We start from the raw sequence: 27,212 nt of genomic DNA on the forward strand, positions 1-27,212 counted from the left end.
ACCATACAGTCCCTTTTCATTCAGACTCCGACGGATAGTACGGGTTGACACTGTTGTACCCTCAGACTACAGGGCAGCTTGAACTTGTTTTGATGTTAGTCGAGGTTCTTTATCCAACATCCGCACAATCTTGCGTTGAAATCTCTTGTAAATTTTTCTTTTCCATCCACATCTAGGGAGGTTAGCCACAGTGCCATGGGCTTTAAACTTCTTGATGACACTGCGCACGGTAGACACAGGAACATTCAGGTCTTTGGAGATGGACTTGTAGCCTTGAGATTGCTCATGCTTCCTCACAATTTGGTTTCTCAAGTCCTCAGACAATTCTTTGGTCTTCTTTCTTTTCTCCATGCTCAATGTGGTACACACAAGGACACAGATCAGAGGTTGAGTCAACTTTAATCCATGTCAACTGGCTGCAAGTGTGATTTAGTTATTGCCAACACCTGTTAGGTGCCACAGGTAAGTTACAGGTGCTGTTAATTACACAAATTAGAGAAGCATCACATGATTTTTCGAACAGTGCCAATACTTTTGTCCACCCTCTTTTTTATGTTTGGTGTGGAATTATATCCAATTTGGCTTTAGGACAATTCTTTTTGTGTTTTTTCATTTAAGACAAATTAAATGAAGATGATAATAATAGAATTTGTGTTTGCAATCATTTTCAGGAAGAAACTGAGTATTATCTGACAGAATTGCAGGGGTGTCAATACTTTTGGCCACAACTGTATGGGGTTAATCTGCAGCTTAATAGCATTATTAACCTGCATGCACTTAGCTGAACGCTGTGGGGAAAAAATTAACTTTACTCCCCCGCATAGTTCCGGTTTCTGCCACAGGGGCGGTGCCAGCGCTGGTTGAGTTGTGGCTTTGAGTATATAGATGACAGCCGCCAATGCAGAGCAAGCCGCCAGTGAGTGCAGGGGGCGCTGTTAGAGCCGCCACTCTGAAGCCATGACGGAATCCGCGCTGCCTCCTTGAAACTGGAACACGCTGCAGGAGAATAAGGTTTGTTTTCTCCATTCAGAGTTCGACTAGCTTAGGGCGCCGGACAGGTTATTAACACTATTAATGTGCAGTTTAATCCCATATCTGCTGGTTAAAGGGGTGGTCCACTATGAGGACAAACCCTTTTTAAACTCAATGTTTGGCCTCGATTTAAATAATAAAACCTTTATTTGCCGCCAGTGCCTTTCCCGCGGTCTCAGTATTTGCTCTGCCCGGGCTGTGATGCGGTGTTGTGACATGTGACGCCATCTCCCAATCAGCGGTGGTGTCACTGTCTGCGCCTTTGGACAAACTGAACATGCAGAGGAAGCAGCTCATCCCTGACTTCCTATTCATGTTCAATTTGTCCGAAGGCAGAGACGGTGACGCCAGCGCTGATTTGGAGCTGGGCATCACGTGTCATTCCGCCACATCACTGCCCCTGGACCGCGAATGCTGACACCGCTGGAACCGGGTTGAACATTTAGTTTAAGAAGGGGTTGTCCTAGTAGTGGACAAACCCTTTAATAGCGTTTTTTCTGATCACAGGTTCCCTTTAAAGGAGTGGTCACATTTGACATATTTATAAATATGCAATATGGGGCATACCCCTTTTTTAATATTCACTAGAAACAAATGTATTCATCTCTCACTGAATATATAAAATTTTGGGCTCTGCTATATACACGATACTTATCAAATGTAGGTAATTGGTGAAAAATTGTCCAACTCATGTGTGCCCACCAGCCATGACAAGTTTTACCTTTCTTTTATGGGACCCTAAACCTAAAATTTATCTAACTGGCCTCTGCTACAAATAAAAAGCCTTAAGGTATGTGCCCGCATTGAGAATTTACAGGAGAAATTTCTGCACCAAAAACGCATTTCTTAGGATAACAAGCACTGTGTAAAGTACGCACGTTTTCAACACTGTTTTATGTGTGTTTGGTGCAGTTTTTTTTTAGACATTTTTTCACTGTTCTTTTGAATTGGTGAAAAATGCTACAAAACCCTAAAAGAATTGACATGCTACAGGTATAAACATGCGTCAAATCTGCAAGACAAAAGATAAGCAGCATGTGTATGAGATTTCAGAAATGTCATTCATTTTTCTGGTACTATAAACTGCAGGTTTTTGGAGCAGCAGCTTTGGTACAGAAATTTCTGCGCAACTACTTAACATGTGCGCACGTTTGTAGGAGGGGCACATTTGATAAATATTAGATGTCGAGTCCCATCAAAGGAAGTTAAAACTTGTTGCAGCTGATGGGCGCTCATCAGTTGGTCAATTTATGCACTAAATATCTTCGTTCTAGAAGTAGATTCTGTATAGCAGTAATGTAGTCCTAATTTCATATATTCAGTGTTTTCCGACATCTTGGCACTTGCAGAGCACTGCTGTATTCTTTTTTTGTGTATATTATGTAGTAACAAGCTCTCATATAGCTCCATTGGCGGAAACGTGCCTGGTCATTTTACCATGCATGAATGCTATAAAAACTGAACCCAAGAACTAATGGCGGTATTGCGTTTTGTTCACGGGGTATTTTTTCCCCACTTTCCAGTATATTATATGGTGGGATGAATCCTTTCATTCCGCACCACAACTCATCTCTCATAAAACAAACCCGAATACAGCTGCGTCAATGGAAAATTGAAACTATTATGGCTCTTGAAAAAAAGATGAGACAAATGTTCGAAAATGGAAAAACTGCCTGGTCTGGAAGGAGTTTTCTTTAATATATCCATGTTTTTGCACCAATATTACATGCTATTTGTTCTATCTTCGTCTGTGGTGGCGTTATATAGATAGGTCGCAATTAAAGAGCCTTTTACCTGTACGACGCTCACAATCGCTTGTACTGAGGTTGGCACTGTGCAGCAACGTGTCATAGGAGACGAGTTACGGCAAGGTCCTGTCCGCCTCTTTATTGCATTCTCTGTGTTCCCTTTACCTGTTGCAGTAACCTTTGCATTTTCTTGTAGCTCACGATCATGCCGAAGTAGAGCAGGATGAAGTACCTGGTAAGGATCAGATCGCTCTTCAGTGATATTCATGATGTGTTTCTGCTCACACAATGTTATAGTTGTTAACCGTAACAGTTTTTTTTTGGTTTATTTTTTTCTTTTTTTCCCCTATGTAATAGAAATGAAAAGTGAAAGGCTACTTTAAAAGTCAGTGTGTGCATCAAAACACAGGAGTGACCATAACTGTGCGAGTGGATGACACTTGCCGTTTCCAGTGCTCTTGTGACCCAGTGGTGTCTTGCTCTGTTTACAGCACCACCTCGAACGAGGATCCGTTTCATCGAAGTGCTGGAAACTGTGGGGCGGCGCTGGTGTCGCTCTATTATCACCACCCCTAATGGTGATCTGTTTCATGGCAGTGCTAAAAGCTGTGAGGCGGCGCTGGTGTCGCACACTGCTTTTATCACCGCCCCTAATGATGATTTGGTTGAGGGCGGTGCTAGAAGCTGTGAGGCAGTGCTGGTGTCACTCACTATTTCTATCTCTGCCCCTTGACGACGTCTTCTTTCACAGTTAGAAAATGCAGCGGCGGAGATAGCGAGTGCAGCACCCGCTTGCTGCTTCTAGGACCCAAGACGTCTTCAGAGGGGGCGGCGATGTAATAAACTGTAGAAAGTAATTGCAGTGCCGATCCCTGATCACATCCTGTTCCTGGAGTGGCGATAGATGCTGTGAGGAAGTGAGTGCAGCTCCAGCCTCCTGTGATGTCCTATTTGAGACTCCTCTCAAACGAAACGTCACAGCAAGTGACGTAAGAAAAAATGCATTTGTGGATTAGCGGGATAGGGAGAAATGCAGGGAACTGTATAATAAAGCTAATTATAAAGTGGTTCAGGTATAAAAATAAATATTTAGAAAGGACATTTTAGGTACCAGACCAACCCACTAAAACTAGTGGCACTAAGATTAAGGCTTTACCATATGCCTTCTTTCATGTTCAGACCCCCTTGTAGTGACCCAGTCCAGAGTGTGTCTGTCCCTTTAAGTAATACTGAATTGTGAGTAGCTTCTGTACACTACTGCTCACTCTCTAACTGGCTCTCTACATTATTTGTGAGCTGTAATTCTCCATTTCTAGTCTCCTTCATTTTAGATGCAATGCATTTCTCGTTTACTGTGTTCTGTCGCCATCTAATGGTGAAGGTGTACAATGACTGAATTATTGTTTTGTAAGGATCTGAGATGTGAATTCAGTCTCCTATTGGCCAGCTCCTAGTCACATGGTCAATATGAGCTGTTTTTCCAGGCAAGTCTAGAATGTTCTTTAGTCTGAGGGATGCCTTCAGGGAGAGCAGAACACACGTGGAGGAGGTTTTTACCTCAAGATATCCTGCAGGCGTAAAAGCCTGAGTTCCCTCTAACCGGTACAGACATCATTCTATTGCTGACAGGATTCACCACATGTAAAGTCTTTATGACAGGATTCACCACAGTTTCTACATTCACCTATAAGTACTTGTGCACGTCCCGTGACACACTGTGGAGTTAACCCCGAGTACAGGTCTGTAACCTCTAATTGCTGCATCTACCTCCTTCTGTAAACTACCATAAGACACAGTCCAGTGCTCTTAAAGCTCCAGACCCCAATCACATCTCAGTACCTAAGTGTGAACTGTAATTGCCCTGGACTACCCATGAGAGACTGTTCCTTATTTGTTCCAAGTTCCCATAATTCCAGTTCCTGCTGAAGTAAAAGCAACTGTTATCCCCGAGACCGGTGTGTGTCATAACTCCTCCGGCTGCTGACACTGTGTGGGGGTGGATAGCAGGGAACGTTTGGCCTGGTCATTACACCCTGATATGTGATATGCAATTTGCAACTCCTGTTTTGGGACTTGTGTTATGTGGACTTGTGCCTCCCAGTGATCCACACAGGATGCAGTTACTGATTTGTCCTCTTACAGCCCATGAGGCATCTCTCCTTACTAATGTTGTAGAGTATAATTTCCGCCTCCCCATGCAGTTTCTGCATTAGGATCTTTCTCTTTTCCTGCAGATACACAGGCTGTGATTTACCCCCGGCCAGGTCGCACTGCTGTGTGCACGTCTCCCGATTTACACGATTTTTCCACCTTTCCACTCTGTTCTTCTTTCCTTCTGCTCCTATATTTAACTCTAAATGACTTTATACGCATTAGATTATTTTTAATAAAAAGAGCAAAATCTTAAGAAGGAACAATTGTTTTAGCCGACCAATCCTTTTTCAGCCAAAAAGGTTTTGAAAAAAGAAAAGATCTTTCAACCATTAACGATTTATCATTGAAAGAATATTCCCAGAAAGTTTGCTAGTTTGTCACCTGGTGTCACTAAACATGGCCAGGTTAACGGGCATTATGGACTGAAATATGTATAGCACTGTTGGCCTTGAGCTCTTTTCATGAAATGATGGTTCAACCAGCAACATTCATTAACCTGATCCTTATGAGACCCTTTAAAAGGGTTGCCTGGCTTTCGGGTCCAAGTCTGCAATCACTGTATGTCAGCACGCACTCCCTGGATTTTCTGGTTCCGCAGCAGCTGGTCACATGCTGACTAGACGTGCTCTGACCCGCTCAATACAAGTGAACTGAACAAGGTCTTCAGTCTAGTCAGAATGTGGCATGCAGTATGCCATTTGAATTATTGTGGTCGCATGACCTCCCATTCCCGGCACCAGAGAATGCTTGTACCCCAAAGCCGGACAACCTTTTTAAGAGAAGGGAGGGGAGAGCAGAGAGAGATTGGGCACAGCCAGGAACAGCTGTCAGAACTGTGCTAGAAGCAGCAGGACAGCTAGCTATGTGCAGTAGGTATTCAGAATCTGCTTAATTGTAATGCTGACTATTTAGAAAGTGTTAGTGTTCATAGCCTTTATGTCCGGTTAGACTTGTTGGTTACCAGTATTTTTGTCCTTTCAGACCACGTTTCTTTTTTCATGAAATTGTGGAAAGAATATTTTATGTATACACCGTTTATATGGGAAAAATACAATAATCTGTTTTATTGCTGAACATGCAATATCATCACTTTCTGCAGCTATATTTCAGACTACAAAAGAAATGGTTAAATATTCCCCATCTTTACAGTGTCTAATAAAAATACTTTATTTTGCAGAAAATCCAGTTGTGGATGATAGGCCAAGTGAAAAAGCAGAAGGTTTGTGTACCCATTTGCATCTTTAGTGTTATTATCAATTTTAATAATATTTTGTGTCCATGTGATCATACAATCGTTGTAATGAATTCTAGCACGACACCATATTCCTAACCTGCTACAATTTTGTGTGGACACATCTGCAAAGGATACTCTAAGCCAGATGTGCACATGGCATCCTCTGTATAGGCTGGAGATGGGTCTCAAGGCTCACCAGTTCGAGGAGTCTGCCGCCTGATATGAGAGCAGCATGGTACAGAGACATAGACGCTGATTCCAGTGATGTCACTTACTGGGCTGCTTGCTGTAGTTTTGATAAACTCACTGCTTTTTCAGCAGATTATCACTAGAGGATTAGTAAACCTGCTGTCATGTAGTACTACATATTCATGAGGTCTGTATAACCCTGCCCCTCAACTGACTGCTTTCTTTCTATGCACAGTGTACACAGAAAGCTGCCAATCTGTGATGTGGGCGGGGTTATACAGAGCTCTGCATTCAGAGAACTGCTAGATCTGCACCATATAACAGGGACTTTGTCAAAACAGCAGAAAGCAGCCCAGTAAATGATACATCCCTGTAATTAGGGTCTCTTACCCTAGAGCATGCTGCTTTTAGATGGGGTAGCAAACCCTTAGTAACATATTCCCTTTAAAGTGCCCAGTGCTTGCAAGATCTTTTCCATTAAGCTTGTAAGCACTGTTTTGAACCTGACAAGGATTGTGGGATTAAATAATCACAGCCAGCTTTAATGCAGTAGTAAAGAAAACAATATTGTTAATAGCTCATATATGGCGGAACATTTTAATAAGCAGTAAATTGCAAAAGTGCTAGTGCTTGTAAGAACAATCTGACAATATCCATTAGTAAAAATGGGCATAGCCCTTTAACCCCTTCACACACTGACTTACCCGTATGTCATGGTCGGGAAGAGGTTGCCAATCGTTGACATATGGATATGTCGTGGTGATTGTGTGGGGCACAGGAGCTGTACCCGCTCAATTGCTGCCAGCTGAACTGATAGCTGAGGTCCTCAAGGCTCAGGAGAAATTGCACAACAAATTGTATAGTCCCATTTTCTACTGTTACCCTTGTGAAAATGCAAAATTTGGGGCTAAAGCAACATTTTTGTGGACAAAAGTAAAATTTTCATTTTTTTTTTCCTGCCACATCGCTTTTATTTCGTGAAGCACCTAGAAAGTTAATAAACTTCTTGAATGTGGTTTTGAGCACTTTGAGTGTTGCAGTTTTTAAAATCTTGTCACTTTTGGGTGTAATCTGTCACATAGGCCCCTCATTCACTTTAAATGTGACGTGGTCCCTAAAAAATAAGTCATGTAAATTTGGTTGGAAAATGAGAAATTGCTGATAAAATGTTAACCTTCTAACTTTCTAGGGGAAAAAAATGCTTCAAAACTGATGGCGATATAAAGTAGAGATGTGGGGAATGTTATTTATTATCTGTTTTATGTGATATAACGCTCTGGTTTAAGGGCATAAAAACTAAACGTTTGAAAATTTGTGACATTTTCACCAAAATTCTGGTATTTTCACATACTCAAAAAATACCTAAATTTACCACTAACCTAAATTACAATGTGTCCCGAAAAACCTCAATCACTACGATCCGTTAAGGCGTTCCAGAATTATTGCCTCATAACGTGACACTGGTCAGAATTGTAAAAGAAGGTGAAAACAGACTCTGGGTGTGAAGAGCTTAGCGCTCTCTTTGTGAAATACAAAAAGATTTGTCAAAACCAGAAGCTAGTATTTTTGCTTCGTATGTTCCTAATCCTAATGCTGGTGATCCTATGTGTTACATTTGTTCTGCCTATCCTACTTTTCTTTCTCCGCTGCATACTAAATACACTGTTGAGTAGGGATGAGTGAACCCGAACTGTAAAGTCCAGGGATCGTACCGGACACCTAGTGTTCGGTGCCGAATTCCGAACAGGGACTTGTTCCCAGATGTCCGTTTTACTGTTTAAGTTTGATGCCGAACTTTCCAGGGCAAGTGTCCTGCTGTTACTCCCATTTAACTTCCTTTTGCAGCCCCCATAGCTCTCAGGCTAGTTTCACATTTGCGCTTTATAGCGCAGTGACGGCCTGCGCTCGGCGCCGCTAAGCCCCGCCCCTGCTGGCTCCCTGCCCGCCCCATCCGGTCATCGCCGCCTACTAGCGCACATGGGCGCTTGCGATCTGTGCACCCTATCTTTAGCAGATCATGCGCTGGATGTGCGCTAGCAGGATTTTGCCGTGCGCTGCGCACTTTTGAAGGTGCGCCCGTGTGCGCCGAACGCAGCATGTTGCATTTTAGCGCGCACGACGCACCTTCAAAAGTGCGCAGCGCACGGCAAAATCCTGCTAGCGCACGTCCAGCGCATGATCTGCGCACCCTATGCTAAAGATAGGGTGCGCAGATCGCAAGCGCCCATGTGCGCTAGTAGGCGGCGATGACCGGATGGGGCGGGCAGGGAGCCGGCAGGGGGTGGGGCTTAGCGGCGGCCGTGCGCAGGCCGTCGCTGCGCTATAAAGCGCAAATGTGAAACTAGCCTTACTATGACCATTTTACAGCACCAACGTTCATGTTCCCATTGGCTTCTATTGAGTTTGGTTTCGGGCTCAAGTTCTAACTTTATACTACAGTTTGAATGAACTTGACGAACTTGAACATCCACAGGTCCGCTCATCCCTACTGTTCAGTTCTCCGTAGATCATGGATCTGGTGTCTCCCATTGTTTTACATAGGATCAGCTGGTTTATTAATTTCGCAGTTATTTAGAGTCTCAGAGAAGTCCATCTTTCCACTGTGAACGTGCGGCAGACAAGACAAGAAATCCTCTTTATTACTCTTTATTGGGATTATCAAAAATTCAACAGAACGCAGACTAGGACACGGCCTTTATTGGATTCACTACAGGAAGTTAATCTGACTTCTTATTGCGGAAAGTTGGCTGTGCTACAAGAGTGTGGGAATAGAGAGACATTTAAGGGATTTTGCTTTATTCATGCATTTGCTAAATTAAATTAAATATTTATAATATTTCTTCCAGAACAAGAGGTGGAGACCTTAGAGGGTCAACACGGAGAACATGCAGGTAAATTCTTTTGCTTGATCTTCTGGTACTATCTGGTGAAATTTCTAATTTACGCAATAAAGCACCCTCATATTGCAGACTACGAGGGTGAGAATTGTCTATTGCCAAGTGTCCTTTACCTGGTTTATTGTCCCACATTGATTGTAGATGGATCAGACCATGCATTTCAAGTCTTACACAGATTGTTCTACCTGAATGATGCGATCAGTACCGTCATATCGCACGGATTCATATGACATTCATTTCTTAAATGCATGTATATGGGGCTTGGCATCATTTTTATGGTTTGGGTCCCATTAAAAATGTTGCACCTTTTGGCTTTTATTGGCTCTTTGTGCCGCTGCACATTCAACTTTGATGTGGTCTGTGGTCTTAAATCAGAGGTGCTCCTAAAAATACAGAAAAGAGTTGAAGCTCATTCAGACACACTTGCGGCTGTCGGACAGCCACGAGATGTACAGCCACGGGGGCTCGAGCATGTTTTTCGACACACGGTTAGCGCACAAATCATGGTCGCATAACACCTTATCCCAGCACGCTTGCTCATCACTGTTCCATGAGATCATGCATCTCATGGAGCAGGTTACTATGGCGTTACTTCTGCGTTACGTCCTGAGTTGCCGTCACCATTCCGTACTCTCTGTAGCTGAATTTAGGATTAATGGGAAGCTTGACTTCTGGAGGATAAGAGTGAAACCCGTGAGTTTAGTCCTCAGAGATAAGTGAAGGCAACGCTGATGTCATCCAAACCTACAATCCTAAATCAATTAGTTATTTTATAGTCGGGAAACCAAGGCTAAACTGCTGCCGTTACGTTGCTGAGGGGATTAATCCGGTGCCTCTGGACGGCCTTGGATACACAAATGAATTTGTTGTTGCTGTGTTGTGTCCTGACAGATAATGAGGCTGGTGCTTGCCCAAAGGACGGCAAATGAATGGTTTATGTCCCCAAGGAAACTTAATTTGGCACTGCTTCCTGTCCCTGAGGTTCTCAATGTTGTTACACTGAGGATGAATTGGGAGTTACAGCTAGTGATCAGACATCAGCATTGTATGGAGGTATAAAGCCAAGAGACAGAGAGTAGAAGGTCTGTAATATTTGCCCTCGATATGCCCTCGATATCTTTCTGGTATGAAATTCCCTTATTTGAAGTACATGATATAGAGTAGATTATAATTGACAAAATATGGTGAAAAAGAACCTGTTGTAAGGTACGTCAGGTAGGTTGAAGTCCACGGCTAGTGATCCTACATATTCTCTACCCTCGGGCAATGATTGGGAGGATGCGGCTGGGTGATACTCGCCCTGTATGTTCCCTATAATGACATTTTGCAGACGTCCACAGACTCCATATAATACATAAAAGGACTATCAGAGAGCTTTTTTTGAGTCCAAATATCAGTAACCCTTTAGTCAATATAATTAAAGACAGATATAGGTAAAAAAATCAATGTCTTTATTGAAAATTACATAAATACCGATAACAATCCACAATAGTAAAATATATCACGTACTCAAGAACAGGCGGGCAGCTATATAACCATACAAGCAATGGTTAACACCATCAAAAATGGACAAGTCAATCGTCTATTTACAACAAAGTAAGAAAGTAATTAAAGTGCATAGTGCACTGCCCCACGAGGAAGCCACAGCGAAACGCGCGTCGGGGCACTTGCACACTGGTCACACATTTATCATGGGTAAGCTCTGCATGAGGCAGTTTCAACGATCACTCATATGCTAATTTTGTACCTTTGTATCATTAATTATTGGGCACACTGTGTATCATTGTATCTATTAGTCTAACAATGGAGCTGTTCTAACTTCTTGTTATAATGTCCTCCCTGCATTGCTTACACGGACATAATTTATGTAAAAATTTCATTGTTATTTAAAAAGAGCTGCACTATGCACTTTAATTACTATCTTTCTTACCTTGTTGTAAATAGACAATTGACTTGTCCATTTTTGATGGTGCTAACCATTGCTTGTATGGTTATATAGCTGCCCGCCTGTTCTTGAGTACGTCATATATTTTACTATTGTGGATTGTTATCGGTATTTATGTAGTTTGCAATAAAGACATTGATTTTTTACCTATATCTGTATTTAATTATATTGACTAAATGGTTACTGATATTTGGACTCAAAAAAAGCTCTCTGATAGTCCTTTTATGTATTATATAGCATTTTCGAGAGTATCCTTGTAATAAGGAATATGTATCCTATAACCCAGTTCTCCCTAAATGTATTTCTAGTCCACAGACTCCATGTAGCGTTCTGTGTGATCTTGGGTTTGGCTACCTTGGTGAGACTTTGGGTACATCTTTTATGTATATTTTGTTCTGTACCTAGTGGAAAGCAGGGAAGCATCTGGTCTCTGTTTGGGGCATTCACAGTGTGTAGTGTATGTTGGTTAAATACATCAGACCGATCTGTAGGCATACGCCACCCATAGGCTCTTATGCTAAAGATGTTGTCTGGTGAAAACAAATTATCACCTAGTCATGGGATTGGTGATAACGTGTCGATCGGTGGAGGTCTGACTGGTGAGATTTGCAGAATGGGCACCTTTCATCCCTTTTAGAATGGAGTGGCAGTGCACATTTGTGACTTGTGCTCCGTTCAGTCCCTATGGGGCTGCCAAGAGTCATACATGGCTTTTTCCGTCAGTCCTTTTAAATAATGAATGGCGCTGCGGTCAGACATTTGACCTATTGCACCGTTTTGTAGCGGGATATAAAAATTTCCAAATCGGTCGGTCGTTGCAGGTCCTTTAGTTGGACCCCCCCAATCAGAAAGTTCTCTCCTATCCTAGTGATAGGTGATCACTTGTTTTCACCAGAGAACTCATTTAATATAGTTGTATTAATTAACTGTATTGCTCGCTATTAAATACTTCTGATGACTGCACTAAAGACAGTACACTGTTGTATCCACTGATGGATGGGTTTGATGTACACATAGGAAGCTTTCCCGGCACACGGAAGACTTTGTGCTGAACATACATGTGATCAGGGTCTACTGTATATCGCAATATTGCTGTAAAATTGATCCGGTATATCTGTATGTGCTAAACCTTGGATCCACGCACAGATTTTCACTTGGACCCCTCGTTCCCCTCATCCCCTGACTTTCCTATGGGGCATAAAAAGTAATAACTAATCAGTCCTTTTTTTTTTTTTTGTCTTATGGCACAATCTACATAAATCTTTGTAGAGGTTATACAGACTTTTTCATGGTGCTGAAAAATACTTGTTGCGTAGACAATGTGGAAAAAACATATCCATTATTATATACAACACTGGAAAACATGACTAAACTACTTTCCTATAGGGCTCGTGCTCATGACAGTGTTTTTTGTCCAAGTGCAATCCGACAAAACATCGGATCGCACTCAGATCAATGTTATTTTGTAGGGTCGTGCACTTGTCCAATATTTTCAGGCCGTGCCGTGCCATGCAAGACAATGAATCAGTGAAAAACATCAGACTGCACTTGGATGACATCTGAGTGCGGTCCGATTTTTACGGACTGACATAAGACTGTGAAATGTTTTTTTTTCCTCATCCGAGAAAATCTGATCACGCTACGATCGTACTGTGATGAGCGTGTAATTAGCATAATTGGCCTGATTCGATTGGATGAGAGATAATATGGTTGTGTGACCCGAGCCTTGTTGTGGAGCCTTGGGATTAGTGTTTTTGACTTCATATCGGCGGCACCTAGATCCCAGATGCATGGAAAGAGTGATTGCAGACTTAGGTTTCCATGGTTTATCTTGTCTGTGTTATGTAATGTGTGATTTGTACCACAAGCTTTCTTCTGGACGAGCAGTAAAGGGCGATGAGCGCAGCATTGCTGTCTGTTCAGTCCCAGCCATATTCCTTATGGAGTAGATAATTTTAGCCCCTTTTTTTTACAATGAGCATTGCCTATTTTTCTATGCCAGTCATCACAAGCAGAAGCAGAACCCTTTAGTCAGAGCCAGCAGACCAGTGTGGGAAGCCATGCCTGCCCACACATCTCTCTCCATAAATAAATGGTTATTGGATGAAGATGAGATGTAACCATGTACCTTCACAATAAAGAAGGAGCAGTCAGACGGCCGTATTAGTCGCGCATCGCATGAACTGGCCGTCGGCTCTCCTGACCTGAGCGTGGCAGCTGCATAGAAATACATGCTGTGACACTCCGGTCAGGAGAGCTGCCGGACAGTCCGAGGATTACAATTCAGTCATTGCGTGAGTAATACGGCCGTCTGACTGCATCCTTAAGATGAGGAACATCGATAAAGCGAATATTTTAGTTTATAGAAAATGCATTCATAGTTCTGAATATCCAGTTTTTGGACACCATAATCAGGTGACCTCATCTCGGAGTAAAAAGAAAATTGGCAAGTTTGTCTGTATTTCCACTTTTCTATCACTCTGGATATATACCATCAGTTTGGTAATTAGGTTATTTTCTTCAAGAGATGTTAGCATTACCCTGCTTTCTTGATGATTGTTCTTTTGTCACCTTTGCAAAAATGACTATCTACCATATTGGTTACATCACCAACTGGCTTCCTAGTAGCCAAAGTTTTTGAAGTATATACTGGACAACAGATTATTTACTGTAATAGCAGTGACACTGGGAAGTTCTGCAGAGGAAGTTGTGGCTAATCTGTCAGCAGGTTTTTGCTACCTTATCTGCTTGATGTAGGGAAAGAGACCCTGAATCCAACAATGTATCACTTAGATTACTGGGTGCAGCCATTGTGATATAATCAGAGTTTTTAGATTTGGCAATGAAGCAGAGCTGAGACGACTAACTCTGCCCACACGACAGCTAACCCCGCCCACACCAGAATCTGTAGGTACAATATCCATAGACAGAGAGGTACCTATCACAGGAGCTGCTGTGTCCCAACAAGGTTTAGCACCAGGAGCTCATCAATCATTTCAAGCAAACAAAACCACAGAGCTTGATAAGAGAGGCATCCCTCAAATCTGTGTGTTAACCCCTACAGCATGCTGGCTTCAGATTACATAGCAAAAACCTGCTGACAGATTCCCTTTTAAATGGCCTGTCTTAGATAGATATAATATACCGTGTGTGTGTGTGTGTGTGTGTGTGTGTGTGTGTGTGTGTATATATATATAATATTCATAGGTCATGTCCCTGCACTCTATGCGGGCTCCGACAATGATCCCACATGTTTTCTGGCACGTGACAGCTGGTTCGATCAGCTGACATGTGGCCCTAACAGCCGCCAGTGGAATTGCGATCCAACCGCGGCTGTTAACATGTTATATGCTGCTGTCCTTCTCGGCGACATTTATCATGGCTGCGCCAGAAGCGCGTCACTAATCCCGCCCATCAGCACAATTGTCAAATGATCGCGGGATGCTGATGGGTTGGCATGACAACCCGGGGGCTACAGGAGACCCCTGTGGTGGTCATTGCTGATCTGCTGTGATTTCCGCCTCGTGAAGCCCTGCTATGTGTAGCACAGACTATCAAATGATCGCAGCTTCTAGTCTTCCATGGAGACTATTGAAGCCAGTAAAAAGTAGAAAAAAATGTTTTAAAAATATTACAAAGATTAAAAATATGTAAAAAGTTCAAATCGCCCCCTTCAAAATAAAACAATAAAAAAAATTTGGTATCGCCACATTCAGAATCGCCCAATCTATCAAATGGCCTAACAAGAGAAAATTAAAAACTCCAGAATTGTTTTTTTTGGTTGCAGCAACATTGCAATAAAATGCAATAACAAGCGATTAAAAGATCATATCTACCCCAAAATGGTATCAATAAAAGCATCAGCTCGGCGTGCAAAAAATAAGCCCTCACGCAGCCCCATATTCTGAAAAATTGAGATGCTACAGGTCTCGGAAAATAGCGCTCTTTTTTTTTTTTCCCACCACTTAAATAAGAACCAATACATATTTGGTATCTGTGAACTCTTAATGACCTGGAGAATCATAATGGCAGATCAGTTTTAGCATTTAGTGAACATGCTAAAAAAAAAAAAAAATAATTGTGGAATTTTACTTTTTTTGCCATTTCACCACATTTTAACATTTTTTTCCCCGTTTTTCCAGTACACGATATGGTAAAACCAATGATGTCGTTCAAAAATACAACTTTTTCCGCAAAAAAAAAAGCCATCACACGGCCATATTGACAAAAAAAAACTAAAAAGCTAAAGCTCTGGGAAGAAAAGGAGCAAAAAATGAAAACGCTAACATGGAAAATCTGAAGGTCGTGAAGGGGTTAATGACCTATCCTAAGGTTATGCCATCAATGTAAAAGTACTGTAAACTCCTTTAAATTCATGAAAAGGGGCCAAGATGTTGATTAAGTGTCAGCATTACCTGTTGTATATATTAGAATAGTGAAAGAGTTGTTACCCAAAATTGAGCAAAACAATCTATGCCTATGTATTCTATATAGATCTATTTTTTTTGTATTGTGTTTCATGTTCATTGGGTTATGCTTGCTGTTCACTTCTCTCGTTTTTTTATTCCTTGTGCTCGGCTATCTGTTTTGCTAATTCTTAATCCTGGGATTAATCGCTGCAGAATAATTTGATGAATTAGAGGATTTGTCTTTCATCAACTTTATGTTAATGAGCCAACTCCAGATTTAAAAACTCCCTGTAGCATAGACCTGCTGGTTGTCCTGATCACACAAGTGTTTCTCAAACTTATAAAGTCTAACCTTTAAGAATAACTAAACTTTTGACCCTTTTTTTTTAAAAAAAACCTTTTGTAGGCCCTTTAATTGCCTGCAGATCATTTTGGTTCCTGGTCCTGAATCCTCCACCACTCAGAAGTGTGAACGTCTGCTTGTGGGAGTACATGTCTCCAGCCTGAGTGTACGCAGAGAGGAATATAGAGCCAGTAGAAATCCGTACCTTTTAGCCGAATCCGCACTCCGCTGCTAGCGGTCGCTCAGTCCGTGCACCCTGCCTACTGAGCTGTGAACTTCTCAGTGGTCTTCTGAGCCATTGGTGGGAATCTCAGGACCAGAAACCCTGCTGAACTGCAGGCCGTTAAAGGGTAAATGATTATTCTTTAAGAGACTTCCATCATACCAAGATTATTTTATATCTCATAGTAGGCCATGCTGGGTATTACTCTTGAGATTGCGTTTTGCTAATAGTGAGGACTTGTGACTAAGGGTGGACCAAGTTATAGATGGCCCAGGTTCATAAGACTCATTTGTCTTTCATCTGTGGTCGTGGGATGGCTCCTTAGAGTTGATACTAGATCTTGAGAGATGGAAACATATTAACATAGTTTTAAGTAAATGGTTGTATCTCAATTTCTATTTATTTTTGGTGGGGTGGGTGGTTATGCACACTCCAGGTAGAGTACCACCCAACGCAAGTCTCTTATGCCTACATTTCCAAAGAATAACGTGAAATCAGGCAAATCTGACCTGTAAATAGCATTATTATATTATTTTTTGACTTGTAAAATTATTTCATATGTATTTGGTTGGTCCTTAATTTAGATCTCCCCTTATTTTTACAGATGCTTAAGAAGTTCAAAAAGCCTGCCCCTACATCAAGAGGACCAGCCCTAACCAAATACTTCTCAAGGGAACAGAGGGTTTAATGGAACCCATGAAGTATATTACACAGCAGCAGTTCCTGAGTCTCTGGGAGAGAACACTATTTCTATTAGATTATTTCTATAGGTTTTTTTTTTTTTTAGGGTACACATTTTTATGTTTGAATATCTTTTTAAAGCATTAGGTTTTTTTTTAAATAGATTTTGATTTTTTTTTCCAATCTCTAGCCAAGATGTGTGTGGGTTTTTCTTGTGTTTCTGTTTTGTCGTTGCGTTTGTTTGTACCCTTCTCCATGTCTTAATGGACAGTTTTTGTTAATATTCTATTTATGAGGTAGAAGAAGTGGGTCTGGTTTTTAGATGTTAATGTATGTTGTGGGTATATAGCTAGACCTTCTTGTAGGCTTTGCGTGAGCTTGTGTAATTTATAATGACTAAATGGATGTTATTTGTAACACTAACAAATCAAAACTTGTGTTTTTTTTTTATGTAGAAAAATGTGTGTTCTCCATGTTCTTGTGTTTTACCAGCACAATTTCTACGTCAGTGTTTGTGTTCAATGACATTTAGGCTACAATATATTACCACATAGGGGTTTCTGGTTGATCTACATAACATGTTGACCCATGTTTTGTTCTACTTTCTTATTCTAGTGATCAAGTATCAAATAATTGAGCCCGTCGGGACCTTCTCTTTTGGCTATGCATAGACAATCACTGCTTTCTGATGTTTTTATTAATGATATAGCAACTGTGTTCTGAGGTTGGTTCTCAGACTTATAGTATTTTTCTACTGATCTCTTCCTCTGTCAGGCTGGACAGTACTCAGGGGTAAAGGACACATACATAGTGTGAGTAGCACGTTCTGATATTGAGCCAATGTTGACGGTACAGAGTAGACCTTCAAAGTGGACGATGCCTCCTCGTACATTTTGGCAACTGTGAAAAGTGTTCTGGAATCATGGCCTTGTATTAAGACTCTGGATGTCTGGACATTGGCTTGATAGGTGTCCCACAACATAAGCTGTAGATTTACGTACTCTGAAGATGCGTCCTGTGTGGGTGGCTCAGTCACTGCTCCTCCAGGAGTAGGATCACGTGAAGATTTTCTAAGATAAAATGTGGTATTTGTAGAAACTAAAACTTGAACTAAATTTGGTGTCCCAGGAAACGGAATAGCTAAATTTCTTGTCGGGCACTTTTTTTTGTAATATTAAAAGATGTTTTCCATTCTCCTCTCACTGTAGATTCCTTTTTGAAGTAACTCCCAAGCTTTGTTTTAAGGGTGTCCCAATATGTTGATTGGGTAGAAACTTAAAGACTCCACTAAAATAAAAAAAATTACAAGAAGAGTTAACAGTTTTTCTTTGGAAATCAAGATCATACTTGTGCTTGACTTCTGAGGTGCCACATGCTTCATATCACAACCCCCAGACGGACTTGTAGGCTCCATTTTCCTGACCCCAATAATTACTGTGCCCACTGTATAGAAGAATCCGATACATATTTGTCTTTTAAAGCCGATTTTCTTTGATTTCACGGGTTATTTACCACTAGCCATATATTTACCTGAAACCCAACACCATTGTGTACACGGTAGCTCTACCTACTATAGATTAATAATCCTTAAAACATGGCCATTGGTCATACTTGCAGAGACGGTATAACTATTTTCATACATGTATCACTCCAGGATTGGGAGGATGAGCAATAATCTTCCAAAGATGTGATTTTTATTTTTTTTTCTTCTTATATTGTGTAAAAGAACAGTCAACTTTATTTTGTGATTTACTAACGTGTTTATAACAGAGCCATATTTTATGAGAGGGATCAAAGATAACCATTTGCAGTTGCTTATTTTTATGTCTTTAATGAAAAAAATAAATATTAAAAATGGAGGTTTACATTTTTGCCTAATGCATTATATAGCTAATCGTTTTCCAGACGAATGATTGCGTGACACAAGTTGTCGTGTTTGTATGTGATAATAAACATAGGTTGCTGCTCATCTTAGGAACGCATAATGCTGTGAGATGATTTTACTTGGAGCTTGTTTATCCCTTTTACTGAATTTTTCAAAGCTTGGTGTTTTATGAAAGTGTGCCAACCTTGATGAGGTTTATAGGATTTTCAAGATAATGTACAGTAATGCTCTCTCGTATTTTTGTCTGAAATAAAATACAGAAGAGTAAGCCATCTCTGTGTCATTATTGGATTTAGATTTTTTTTTTCTTTATTTCAATGTTTAAAGCTTTTTTTTTTTTTTTTTAAACCGTTTTGAGTTGATCTGAACACTTGTCCCTCTGAATTCATCTGGTGGGAATGTACAATTTAGATAAAAGATTGCCTGATACAGCAGAGATCAGTGCTCAGCTTTTTCTGGCTGTTCCATTAAGAATAAATGGAGAAGTCAGGGGGGCAAACCATGTATTTCAGACCCTTGGTCAAGAGATCAATTGGGGTTCCAAGAGGTTGGATCCCACCACCAATCGTCAGAATAGGTGATAACTTTCACTCTTGGGAATAATCTCTTACACTGTTGCAGATGCTTGTGGTCTGTACAGCACATTGTGCATGAAGTGAAGAAAAAGAATATATGCTGTAACGGGGTCTACCCTGGCTGGGGTGCCTCTTTGAGTACCACCCCGTGTTTTCAGAGGTCCGCTCTTCGTTGGCTGGAGTCTGAATGAATGACGCTGGCTGGAATTCCTTGGTTACATGGGCGCATATAAAAGATCACTGCTTCTCCACATATTCCCAGTCTGACAACACTTTACTCACAGGACACAGAATATATCACACAGATACAGAGGGCAGGCCAATAGAAAAGCGGCAGGCCAGACATGCATTACAAAAGCCGCAGGTGGCCGGAGCCTGCGGATGTTTACTGTGGGAATTACAAAGGTGGGGGGGAGGGCGGACAAAAGGAGAATATCGTGTCCCCTCTGCCCAGGGGTGCAGCCTGTGGGCTGATGCATTAGGGACATGCATCTCACATAGAACCTATTATACATACATATAACTGCACAACATATTCTGGGTGCTAAGTGGTTCTGTAACACGTAACATACGCCATCACATTATTGGCACAGCTAAATAATTACATTTTATTAAAGTCACCAATAATAAACAACGGAGGGGAAAACCTAATTAAAAACATTTAAAATGGCCTGAAAGCTGGAAAAATACCTACATAACGGCTAAAAGTAAGACACTTTTCTCATCTAAAGATATAGTCTAGTAACATCAATGAATAAACATCTTAAATATATATCATTGAATAAAGTGATGTAAAAAAATTACAAAAACACATAAAATAGAAGTACATATATATATGTACAATGAATGTTTGAAGCTATTGTCTGATGCTTTACAGTTTGCATGCATTATCATCACTGTCCCCGATGGGGCTCACAATCTAAATTCCCTATCAGTATATGTCTTTAGAATATGGGAGGAAACCCACGCAAACACGGGGAGAACATACAAACTCCTTGCAGATGTTGTCCTTGGTGGGATTCGAACCCAGGACCCCAGCGCTGCAAGGCTGCAGCGTTAACCACTGAGCCACCGTGCCGCCCTTACCTATAACCTGTATACCTATAACCTGGATGATGGAGATAATAAGAAAGGGAAAGACGCCTCCTCTGTATCTCTGGGTTAACCAACTTCTTCAGTGCTGAATGAGGGAAATCCATACAAGACTTTAAATAACCCTGTTGAATAAAGCATCATTAAAAATCTGGAAAAAAAAATCAAATACCAGTTCATTGAAGTGTAGAAAAGACAGATCGAGAACTGGGTTGTTAATACTACATAAAATATTAAAATTTGAGAATACTTAGTAGTTGATACCATCTTTTCAGTTATTAAAAGATAACAGATTGCAAGCTTTCGCGACTACTTTGATCTCTTCATCAGGCATAGAAAAACACAATCTGAAGAGTCACATATTTATGCATAAGAGGGCACAGGAATAATACAATAGATAAGACAAGTGACATGACAGACAGCTATCAGTATGGGAAGGGGAGAAACAGCTGAGGCCATAAATATTGGAACAGTTCATAGATAAGGAGTGTGAAAGTTTTATTGACTTGTGAGTGGGTCTGGTCCATGACTGTGATGCCCCCCTAATGGTTTGAGGAGCACATTACTTAGTTGATGTAGAAAGACATAAATCCATGCGACACATTCATTCCTGCACTGAAAAACCACATTCACTCTAAAGGTTGTTTAATTCACCTTGTTTTCTTGTAACATCAGCCAGACAAAACTGCTTCCATTTTCCAATTTTGGTTATAGGCCTTTCTTCAGGTTTTGATGGTAAGAAACCAAAAACAAGCCTAAGTTCTAAGATTGGCCATCTGCATACCGTGTTTCCCCGAAAGTAAGACCCTGTCTTACATTAATTTTACCCCAAAAAGTCCCACCCTGTCTTACTTTCGGGGGAGGTCTTACATTAGCAGAAAAAAAATGACAATTTCTTTTTAACCAATAAATTAACATTTATTAACATGCTGTTATACCCCATAACAGTGCCGTATCCCACTGCACACAGCCCCACACCCCATAACAGTGCCGTATCCCACTGCACACAGCCCCACACCCCATAACAGTGCCGTATCCCACTGCACACAGCCCCACACCCCATAACAGTGCCGTATCCCACTGCACACAGCCCCACACCCCATAACAGTGCCGTATCCCACTGCACACAGCCCCATACCCTATACAGTACATGTTTCCCTACTTGGTTTTTAAATGCTGGACGTTTTCCTCTGCGGTGCGGCTGTGGGTGCGGAAGGCCTGTGCTGCAGGGAACGCTGTGCCAATCAGCAGGGAAACAGCGGTGACGTGGGGCTGGGGCGGCCAATTACAGCCCGAGCTGCTGGACCAATCAGTGCTCGAGCCGGGGGCCGGCGGTGACGTGGGGAACAGGGGCGGCCAATGAGCTGTTGAGCTGGGCGGATTGCGGGGTTAACACGGCGAGTTAACCCCATGAGCGCTGGACCCGCCCAGCTGCACCTGAGGACACCTCTGGAGCCTGGGGACCCAATGGGGGACAGCGGCGGCCCAAAGGTAAGGGCCTTACATTTCACAGCGGCCCCCAACCCTGCCTTACATTCGGGGGAGGCCTTACCATTGAAGGACTTTCGGGGAAACACGGTACTAAAGGTGCTCACATACTTTAGATACAGTATATGCCGGCTGAACACTCCACCTTATCCACCTGAGAAACAAGAGTTGAGTGTCTCCTCGGGATGTGAGATATTAAAGCGTCCTCTCCGTTGTTGTGATGAAACATGTGTGACAAGTAACTAATGCCAAAGTATCATTACCTTATCAAATTGATGTGTGGAGCGTCTATTTTTTATACGGCATCCTTTCCTATATTAAAGAGGTTTCTCATTACATTCATCCATTGTGCTCGACTGGGAGTTCTACCATGCAACCATCACATCCTGGATCAGTTTCATAGCTATGAACAGCATTTCTCAAATTAGAATACGGGGATAATGGGGCTGGACCTCGAAATCTAACAACAAACATTAAAGGCGAGCACGGTATTGAAGAATGGAAAATCACATTAAGGAGATTAACCACAAACTTGTCACTACAACACACTGCCCCACTGGGTGAATAAAGCCTGCCTTTCCCATACCTAAGAAAGTTTGATGGGGGAATTCTTTCCTTTTTATTACAACATATGGGAGTTAAAGAGGATTTCCCACCAATGAATTTCATTTTAATCGATAGATCTTGGAATAATAAAAACTTCCACAATTGGATGTGTTAAATATATTGTTCCTGTGCTGAGATAATCTTAGAAATATGTCCTTGCTGTGTATTTTGTTATGGTTGCGTCTGCCTGTACGGGGTTTGATCATACCACATCTCTTGAGCAGAGGCGGAAGTAAAAAAAAAAAAGTATACATTATACAGACATTACAGCAGGAGGTCATAAATAATTATTTCTTTGAGATAAAGCATTTCCCTGCCTGTTTTTTGTTTAATTATCTCCCAAAAAGAATCGCTGTGATCCCATGCTGTCCTGTCTTTATACTCTCTTTTGTGCCTTCCTTTGCCCAAAGAAATGTGGTATGATCGGACCATGTTCCTGCACTGTCAGACACAGCCATTACACAGCACATAGCACGGATACATTTATAAGATTATCTCGGCACAGGAACATTTTTTTTTTTTTACACACCCAGTTGTGCAAATTATTATGATTCAAAGACCTATTCAAAGAATCAGAATGTTAACGTTAGAAGGGACCTCAAGGGTGATCGTGTCCAACCCACTGCTCAATACAGGATTCAATAAACCATCAGACAGATGTCTGTCCAGCCTCTTTGTGAAGACTTCCATTGAAGGAGAACTCGACATCTATCGTGGCAGCCTGTTCTACTCATTGATCACCCTCACTGTGAAAAAGTTTTTTTTATAATATCTAATCTGTATCTTCTCGCTTTCATTTTCATTCAATTGCTTTTCGTGTTTCCATGTGCAAATGATAAGGATGATCCCTCTACACTGTGATATTCATTCAGATATTTGTAGACAGCTATTAAGGCTATGTGCACACAATGCGGGTTTTTCCGCGTGGATCCGCAGGTATAGTGACCTGCGGATTTGCCTGCTGTTTTTCCCTTGCGGTTTGAGACCTGGACAATGGAACAGGTGCCAAACCGCTGCAGAATCCGCAGAAAGAATTGACATGCTGCGGTTTGAAAACCGCGCGGAAAAAACCGCAGCGTGAGCACAGCGGTTTTGAAAACCCATAGGATAACATGGTACTGTACCATGTCTGCAGAACTGCTGCAGATCCGCAGGGCCAAAAACGCTGCGGAACTGCAGCAGAATCCGCAGCGTGTGCACATACCCTAAGTCTCCTCAACCTTTTTTTGAAAGCTTAACATTCCCAGACCCTTTAACCATTCCTCATAGGCCATACTTTGCAGTCCGCTCACCATCCTGGTGGCTCTTCCCTGAACTTGCTCCAGTTTTTCAATGTCTTTTTTAAAATGTGCCCCTCAGTATTCCAGATGAGGCCTAGCCAAGGAGCAGTAGAGGGGGATAATTACTTCACGAGATCTAAACTCTATGCTTCTAGTGATACTTCCCAGAACTGTGTTTGCCTCTTTTGCTGCTGCAACACACTGTTGACTCATGTGCAGTCTGTGATCTATTAGTATAGCCAAGTCTTCAAAAGTGCTGCTGATTAAAATCAACTTTAAAACTTTGTTCGTGGGAAAACACTATAAGTAGCATTGGTGTAATATACATGTATTAAGTTGAATTAGTCTATTATTAATCCATGGTGAAACATGCTTGAGGGATTTTAGTGCCTCCATTAATTCCTCATTTGTAAGGGAGGAAAGAGTCCTCTTACCTCTCCTCTGCCAATGAAGAGCTAAGTGAACATTTCCTAATGATTGGGCCATTGGCTATGAAGAACTCCTCTGAGAGTGTAGATAGAAATATATTGAACCCTAAGAAGTTGTGTCTGGAGTGCTTGTCTGAGTTGTAGAAATCTCCTCAACCTCTATGTTTGTTATATTTGTGGCTATATCTAAACTAGAGCATGTACTGTATGTTGATATCACTCGACCATATCTCCTAGCACTGACCATCTGGTGAGTTTGTGATAAATAAGCCCACCTCTGAGAAAGTAGAACTGCGGGGGATAGTGAAAGTAGAAGCCTAAATCAAGCATGGGACAGGAGGTGTGTCTCTGGCTACTTGCATGCAGTATACCTAAACTGTAGTCACAGATCACAGCTCTGAATTAATGGATCTTAGTTGGCAAGTAATAAGATCTGAGAACAATAAATGGGAGTGAAGTATCACCTATATAAACTGAGGTACCCATCATCTGAATACTGGCAATATGCATCTGACTAAGCAATAGCCTATACAGTATATGGATATGGGCAGAAACAGAGCACTACTAATGACCACAGGCCAGTTTAACACATCCATGAAACATGCGATTTGCTCTGATCACAATACACAGCCCGACTGATGGGTCTCCTGATCGGAGCTGGCAGACCAGGCGATTGGGGTGAGACAAGGCATATTATGATCCAGGCAGATGTTTGAAAATCAACCTTGTATAGAGGTGAAACAAAGACAGACAGGTCACTGGCCACCATGCGTTTGTTTCCCAAAATTCACTAGGAAATCATAGGAAGCCAATTGACAGTGCGAGTCAAATAGAGTACATGGTGGAAACACATGCATATTCCATGCAGCTATAACCCTTGGTCAGATTAGACCCAGCAATTCAAAGCTTAAAGGCAAGAGTGATGCCCACTGGCAGTATCTGAACTGGATCCTAAAAGGATCACTTAGCCACTCAAAATCTTTTGAAATCCATTTAAAATGTGAAGTAATAAAAGTAATACCTTACCAATCTTCTATTCTAAAGATTACCTATATTTAACCTATTAAATACATTATTTATAAAAAAAAAAACAAAACTGTGGGGTCCCCCAGATTTTTAATAACTAGCTATGGGAAAATAGACAGCTGCAGGCTATCAGACTGGGAAGGGCCCAATAACCATGGAGCTTCCCAGCCTACTAATATCACCTCACTGCTGTCTGCATAGTCTTTACCAGTTATTTAAAAAGGAGGCACCCTAAAAAAAAATGATGAGAGTCCCCCCTATTTTTAATAACCAGCAAAGGCTAATCAGACAGCTTTGGGCTGATTTTAGCAGGCTTGGAAGGACCATAGATATTGGCCCTTTGCAAGCCTAATAAAACCAGCCCTCAGCTGCCTCAGAAATGCCGCATCCTTTAGATGCGTGAATTCTGTTGCTTAGCCTCAGCTCTTCCCGATGCCATCAAGCCCTGGGGGTTAGTAATGGAGAGGTGTCTGTCAGACACCCCCATTACTAACCCCATAGTCAAAAGAAACACACAGAAAAGTTTTTTATTTGTAAAAATCACTCCCTGACAATTTCCCTTTTCACACATTTATTAAAAATTAATAATAATAATCCACACCGGTCCACCGTAATCCAAATGGAGGTCCCACAGTGATCCCCTTCTTATTGATCTAGTGGTCTAGTGTATGTAACAGAAATAAACACTTGAAACAGATCACTCTGTTTGTAATGACGCTATATAATATATGAGATTCTCTTTTTGTATTGAAAAACTGAAATAAATTAACTATATGATGATATTCTAATTTTGTGAGAAGCACTTGTATATCTTATCCATATGCATATTACTTGGCCAACGGTAAGGTTTTTGATATTATAGATAGGACTGTCACAATTACGGTCACCGTAAAGAGGTGGGATGGCTTTTGCATTTTTTTTTTTTATCAAAAACCATGTTAACTAAGCACCCTATATTATTTTCATGCACTATGTTATTTATTTACTGCAGGGTATTGAATCATTATGTTCCTGTCTTTGTTTTTTTCTGTTTAGTGACTAGTGGGAACATGCACTTACTGTACATGCTGCATGCACACCAATTTATATCCCAGTTCATAGCTTTGTTTTTTTTCTATCTACAGTATACATAAGATTGATTTATTAGTTAGAAAACTAGCTTTAAATGACATAATTTTTTACATACAGTAACTCTATGTTAAAATCGCATTGAATATGGATTGAATATGCATGGAATGCAGACGCTAGGTGAGAAAAATCTCATTGTAATCGCATGACACTTGTCCCACTTTACTGGATGAACATCGGCCCTTTTTTACACACTAGTGTTTCTCCAGCCTAACAATCACATACACAATTGTCCACGGCAACTCTAGCAAAAAATAACAGGCTTGTAAAGGGGGCATCCAATGATGATGCCATTATGAAAGTCATCAAGGTCTAAAGCAAGATCCTTTCTGCTGATATTTATCTGTGGAGGTCATATGACTTAAACGGAGCCTTTCACCACCAGAAATGCTATTTAGGCCGGGATCACACATGTGAGAAACTTGGACGAGTCTCGCATCTTAATACCTGCCGGCACTGCCGCCGGCACTCGGGAGCGTAGCGTGTGGCTGCATGTATTTCCACTCCCGAGTGCCGGCGGCAGTGCCGGGTATTATGATGCGAGACTCGTCCGAGTTTCTCGCATGTGTGATCCCGGCCTTACTTGTAGATATATGGTTAGTCTGTAGGTAAATAGCGTTAAAAACCTGCCTACCTACAACACTGGAAGCAAAGCTACAGGGAAAAAAATGAACTTCTATTTTCCCTAGATCCACTTGCCTTGCGTTATTCGGGTGGTGCAGGGAGCGGGTACAGTCACCGCTGACTATACAGTGACAGCATTGTAATCACTCCCTGGAACATTGATTGACAGCAGCTCCGCAGAGTTTGTGTGCAGTGTGTAGATACAGAGCTGGCTGTCAATCAGTG

At 41.4% G+C, this 27,212-nt stretch overlaps 1 protein-coding gene across 4 annotated transcripts in view; it reads left to right on the plus strand.

The window, feature by feature from the left end:
• Window positions 1-27,212, plus strand: part of ASPH (aspartate beta-hydroxylase) — a 303,702-nt gene that overhangs the window by 123,037 nt on the left and 153,453 nt on the right. For 3 of the 4 annotated variants that reach the window (XM_073583934.1, XM_073583936.1, XM_073583935.1), the window contains 3 exons: window positions 2,977-3,015; window positions 6,112-6,153; window positions 9,204-9,248. In XM_073583934.1, coding sequence (XP_073440035.1) covers window positions 2,977-3,015; window positions 6,112-6,153; window positions 9,204-9,248 — 126 coding nt within the window. Of the gene's footprint in view, window positions 1-2,976; window positions 3,016-6,111; window positions 6,154-9,203; window positions 9,249-16,778; window positions 19,009-27,212 lie in introns of those variants that run through there. The other variant, XM_073583937.1, reaches the window with a different exon arrangement.

This window comes from Dendrobates tinctorius, unplaced genomic scaffold (assembly GCF_039654945.1).
Source record: "Dendrobates tinctorius isolate UK_male_01 unplaced genomic scaffold, ASM3965494v1 ptg000082l, whole genome shotgun sequence".
Classification (NCBI taxonomy): domain Eukaryota; kingdom Metazoa; phylum Chordata; class Amphibia; order Anura; family Dendrobatidae; genus Dendrobates; species Dendrobates tinctorius.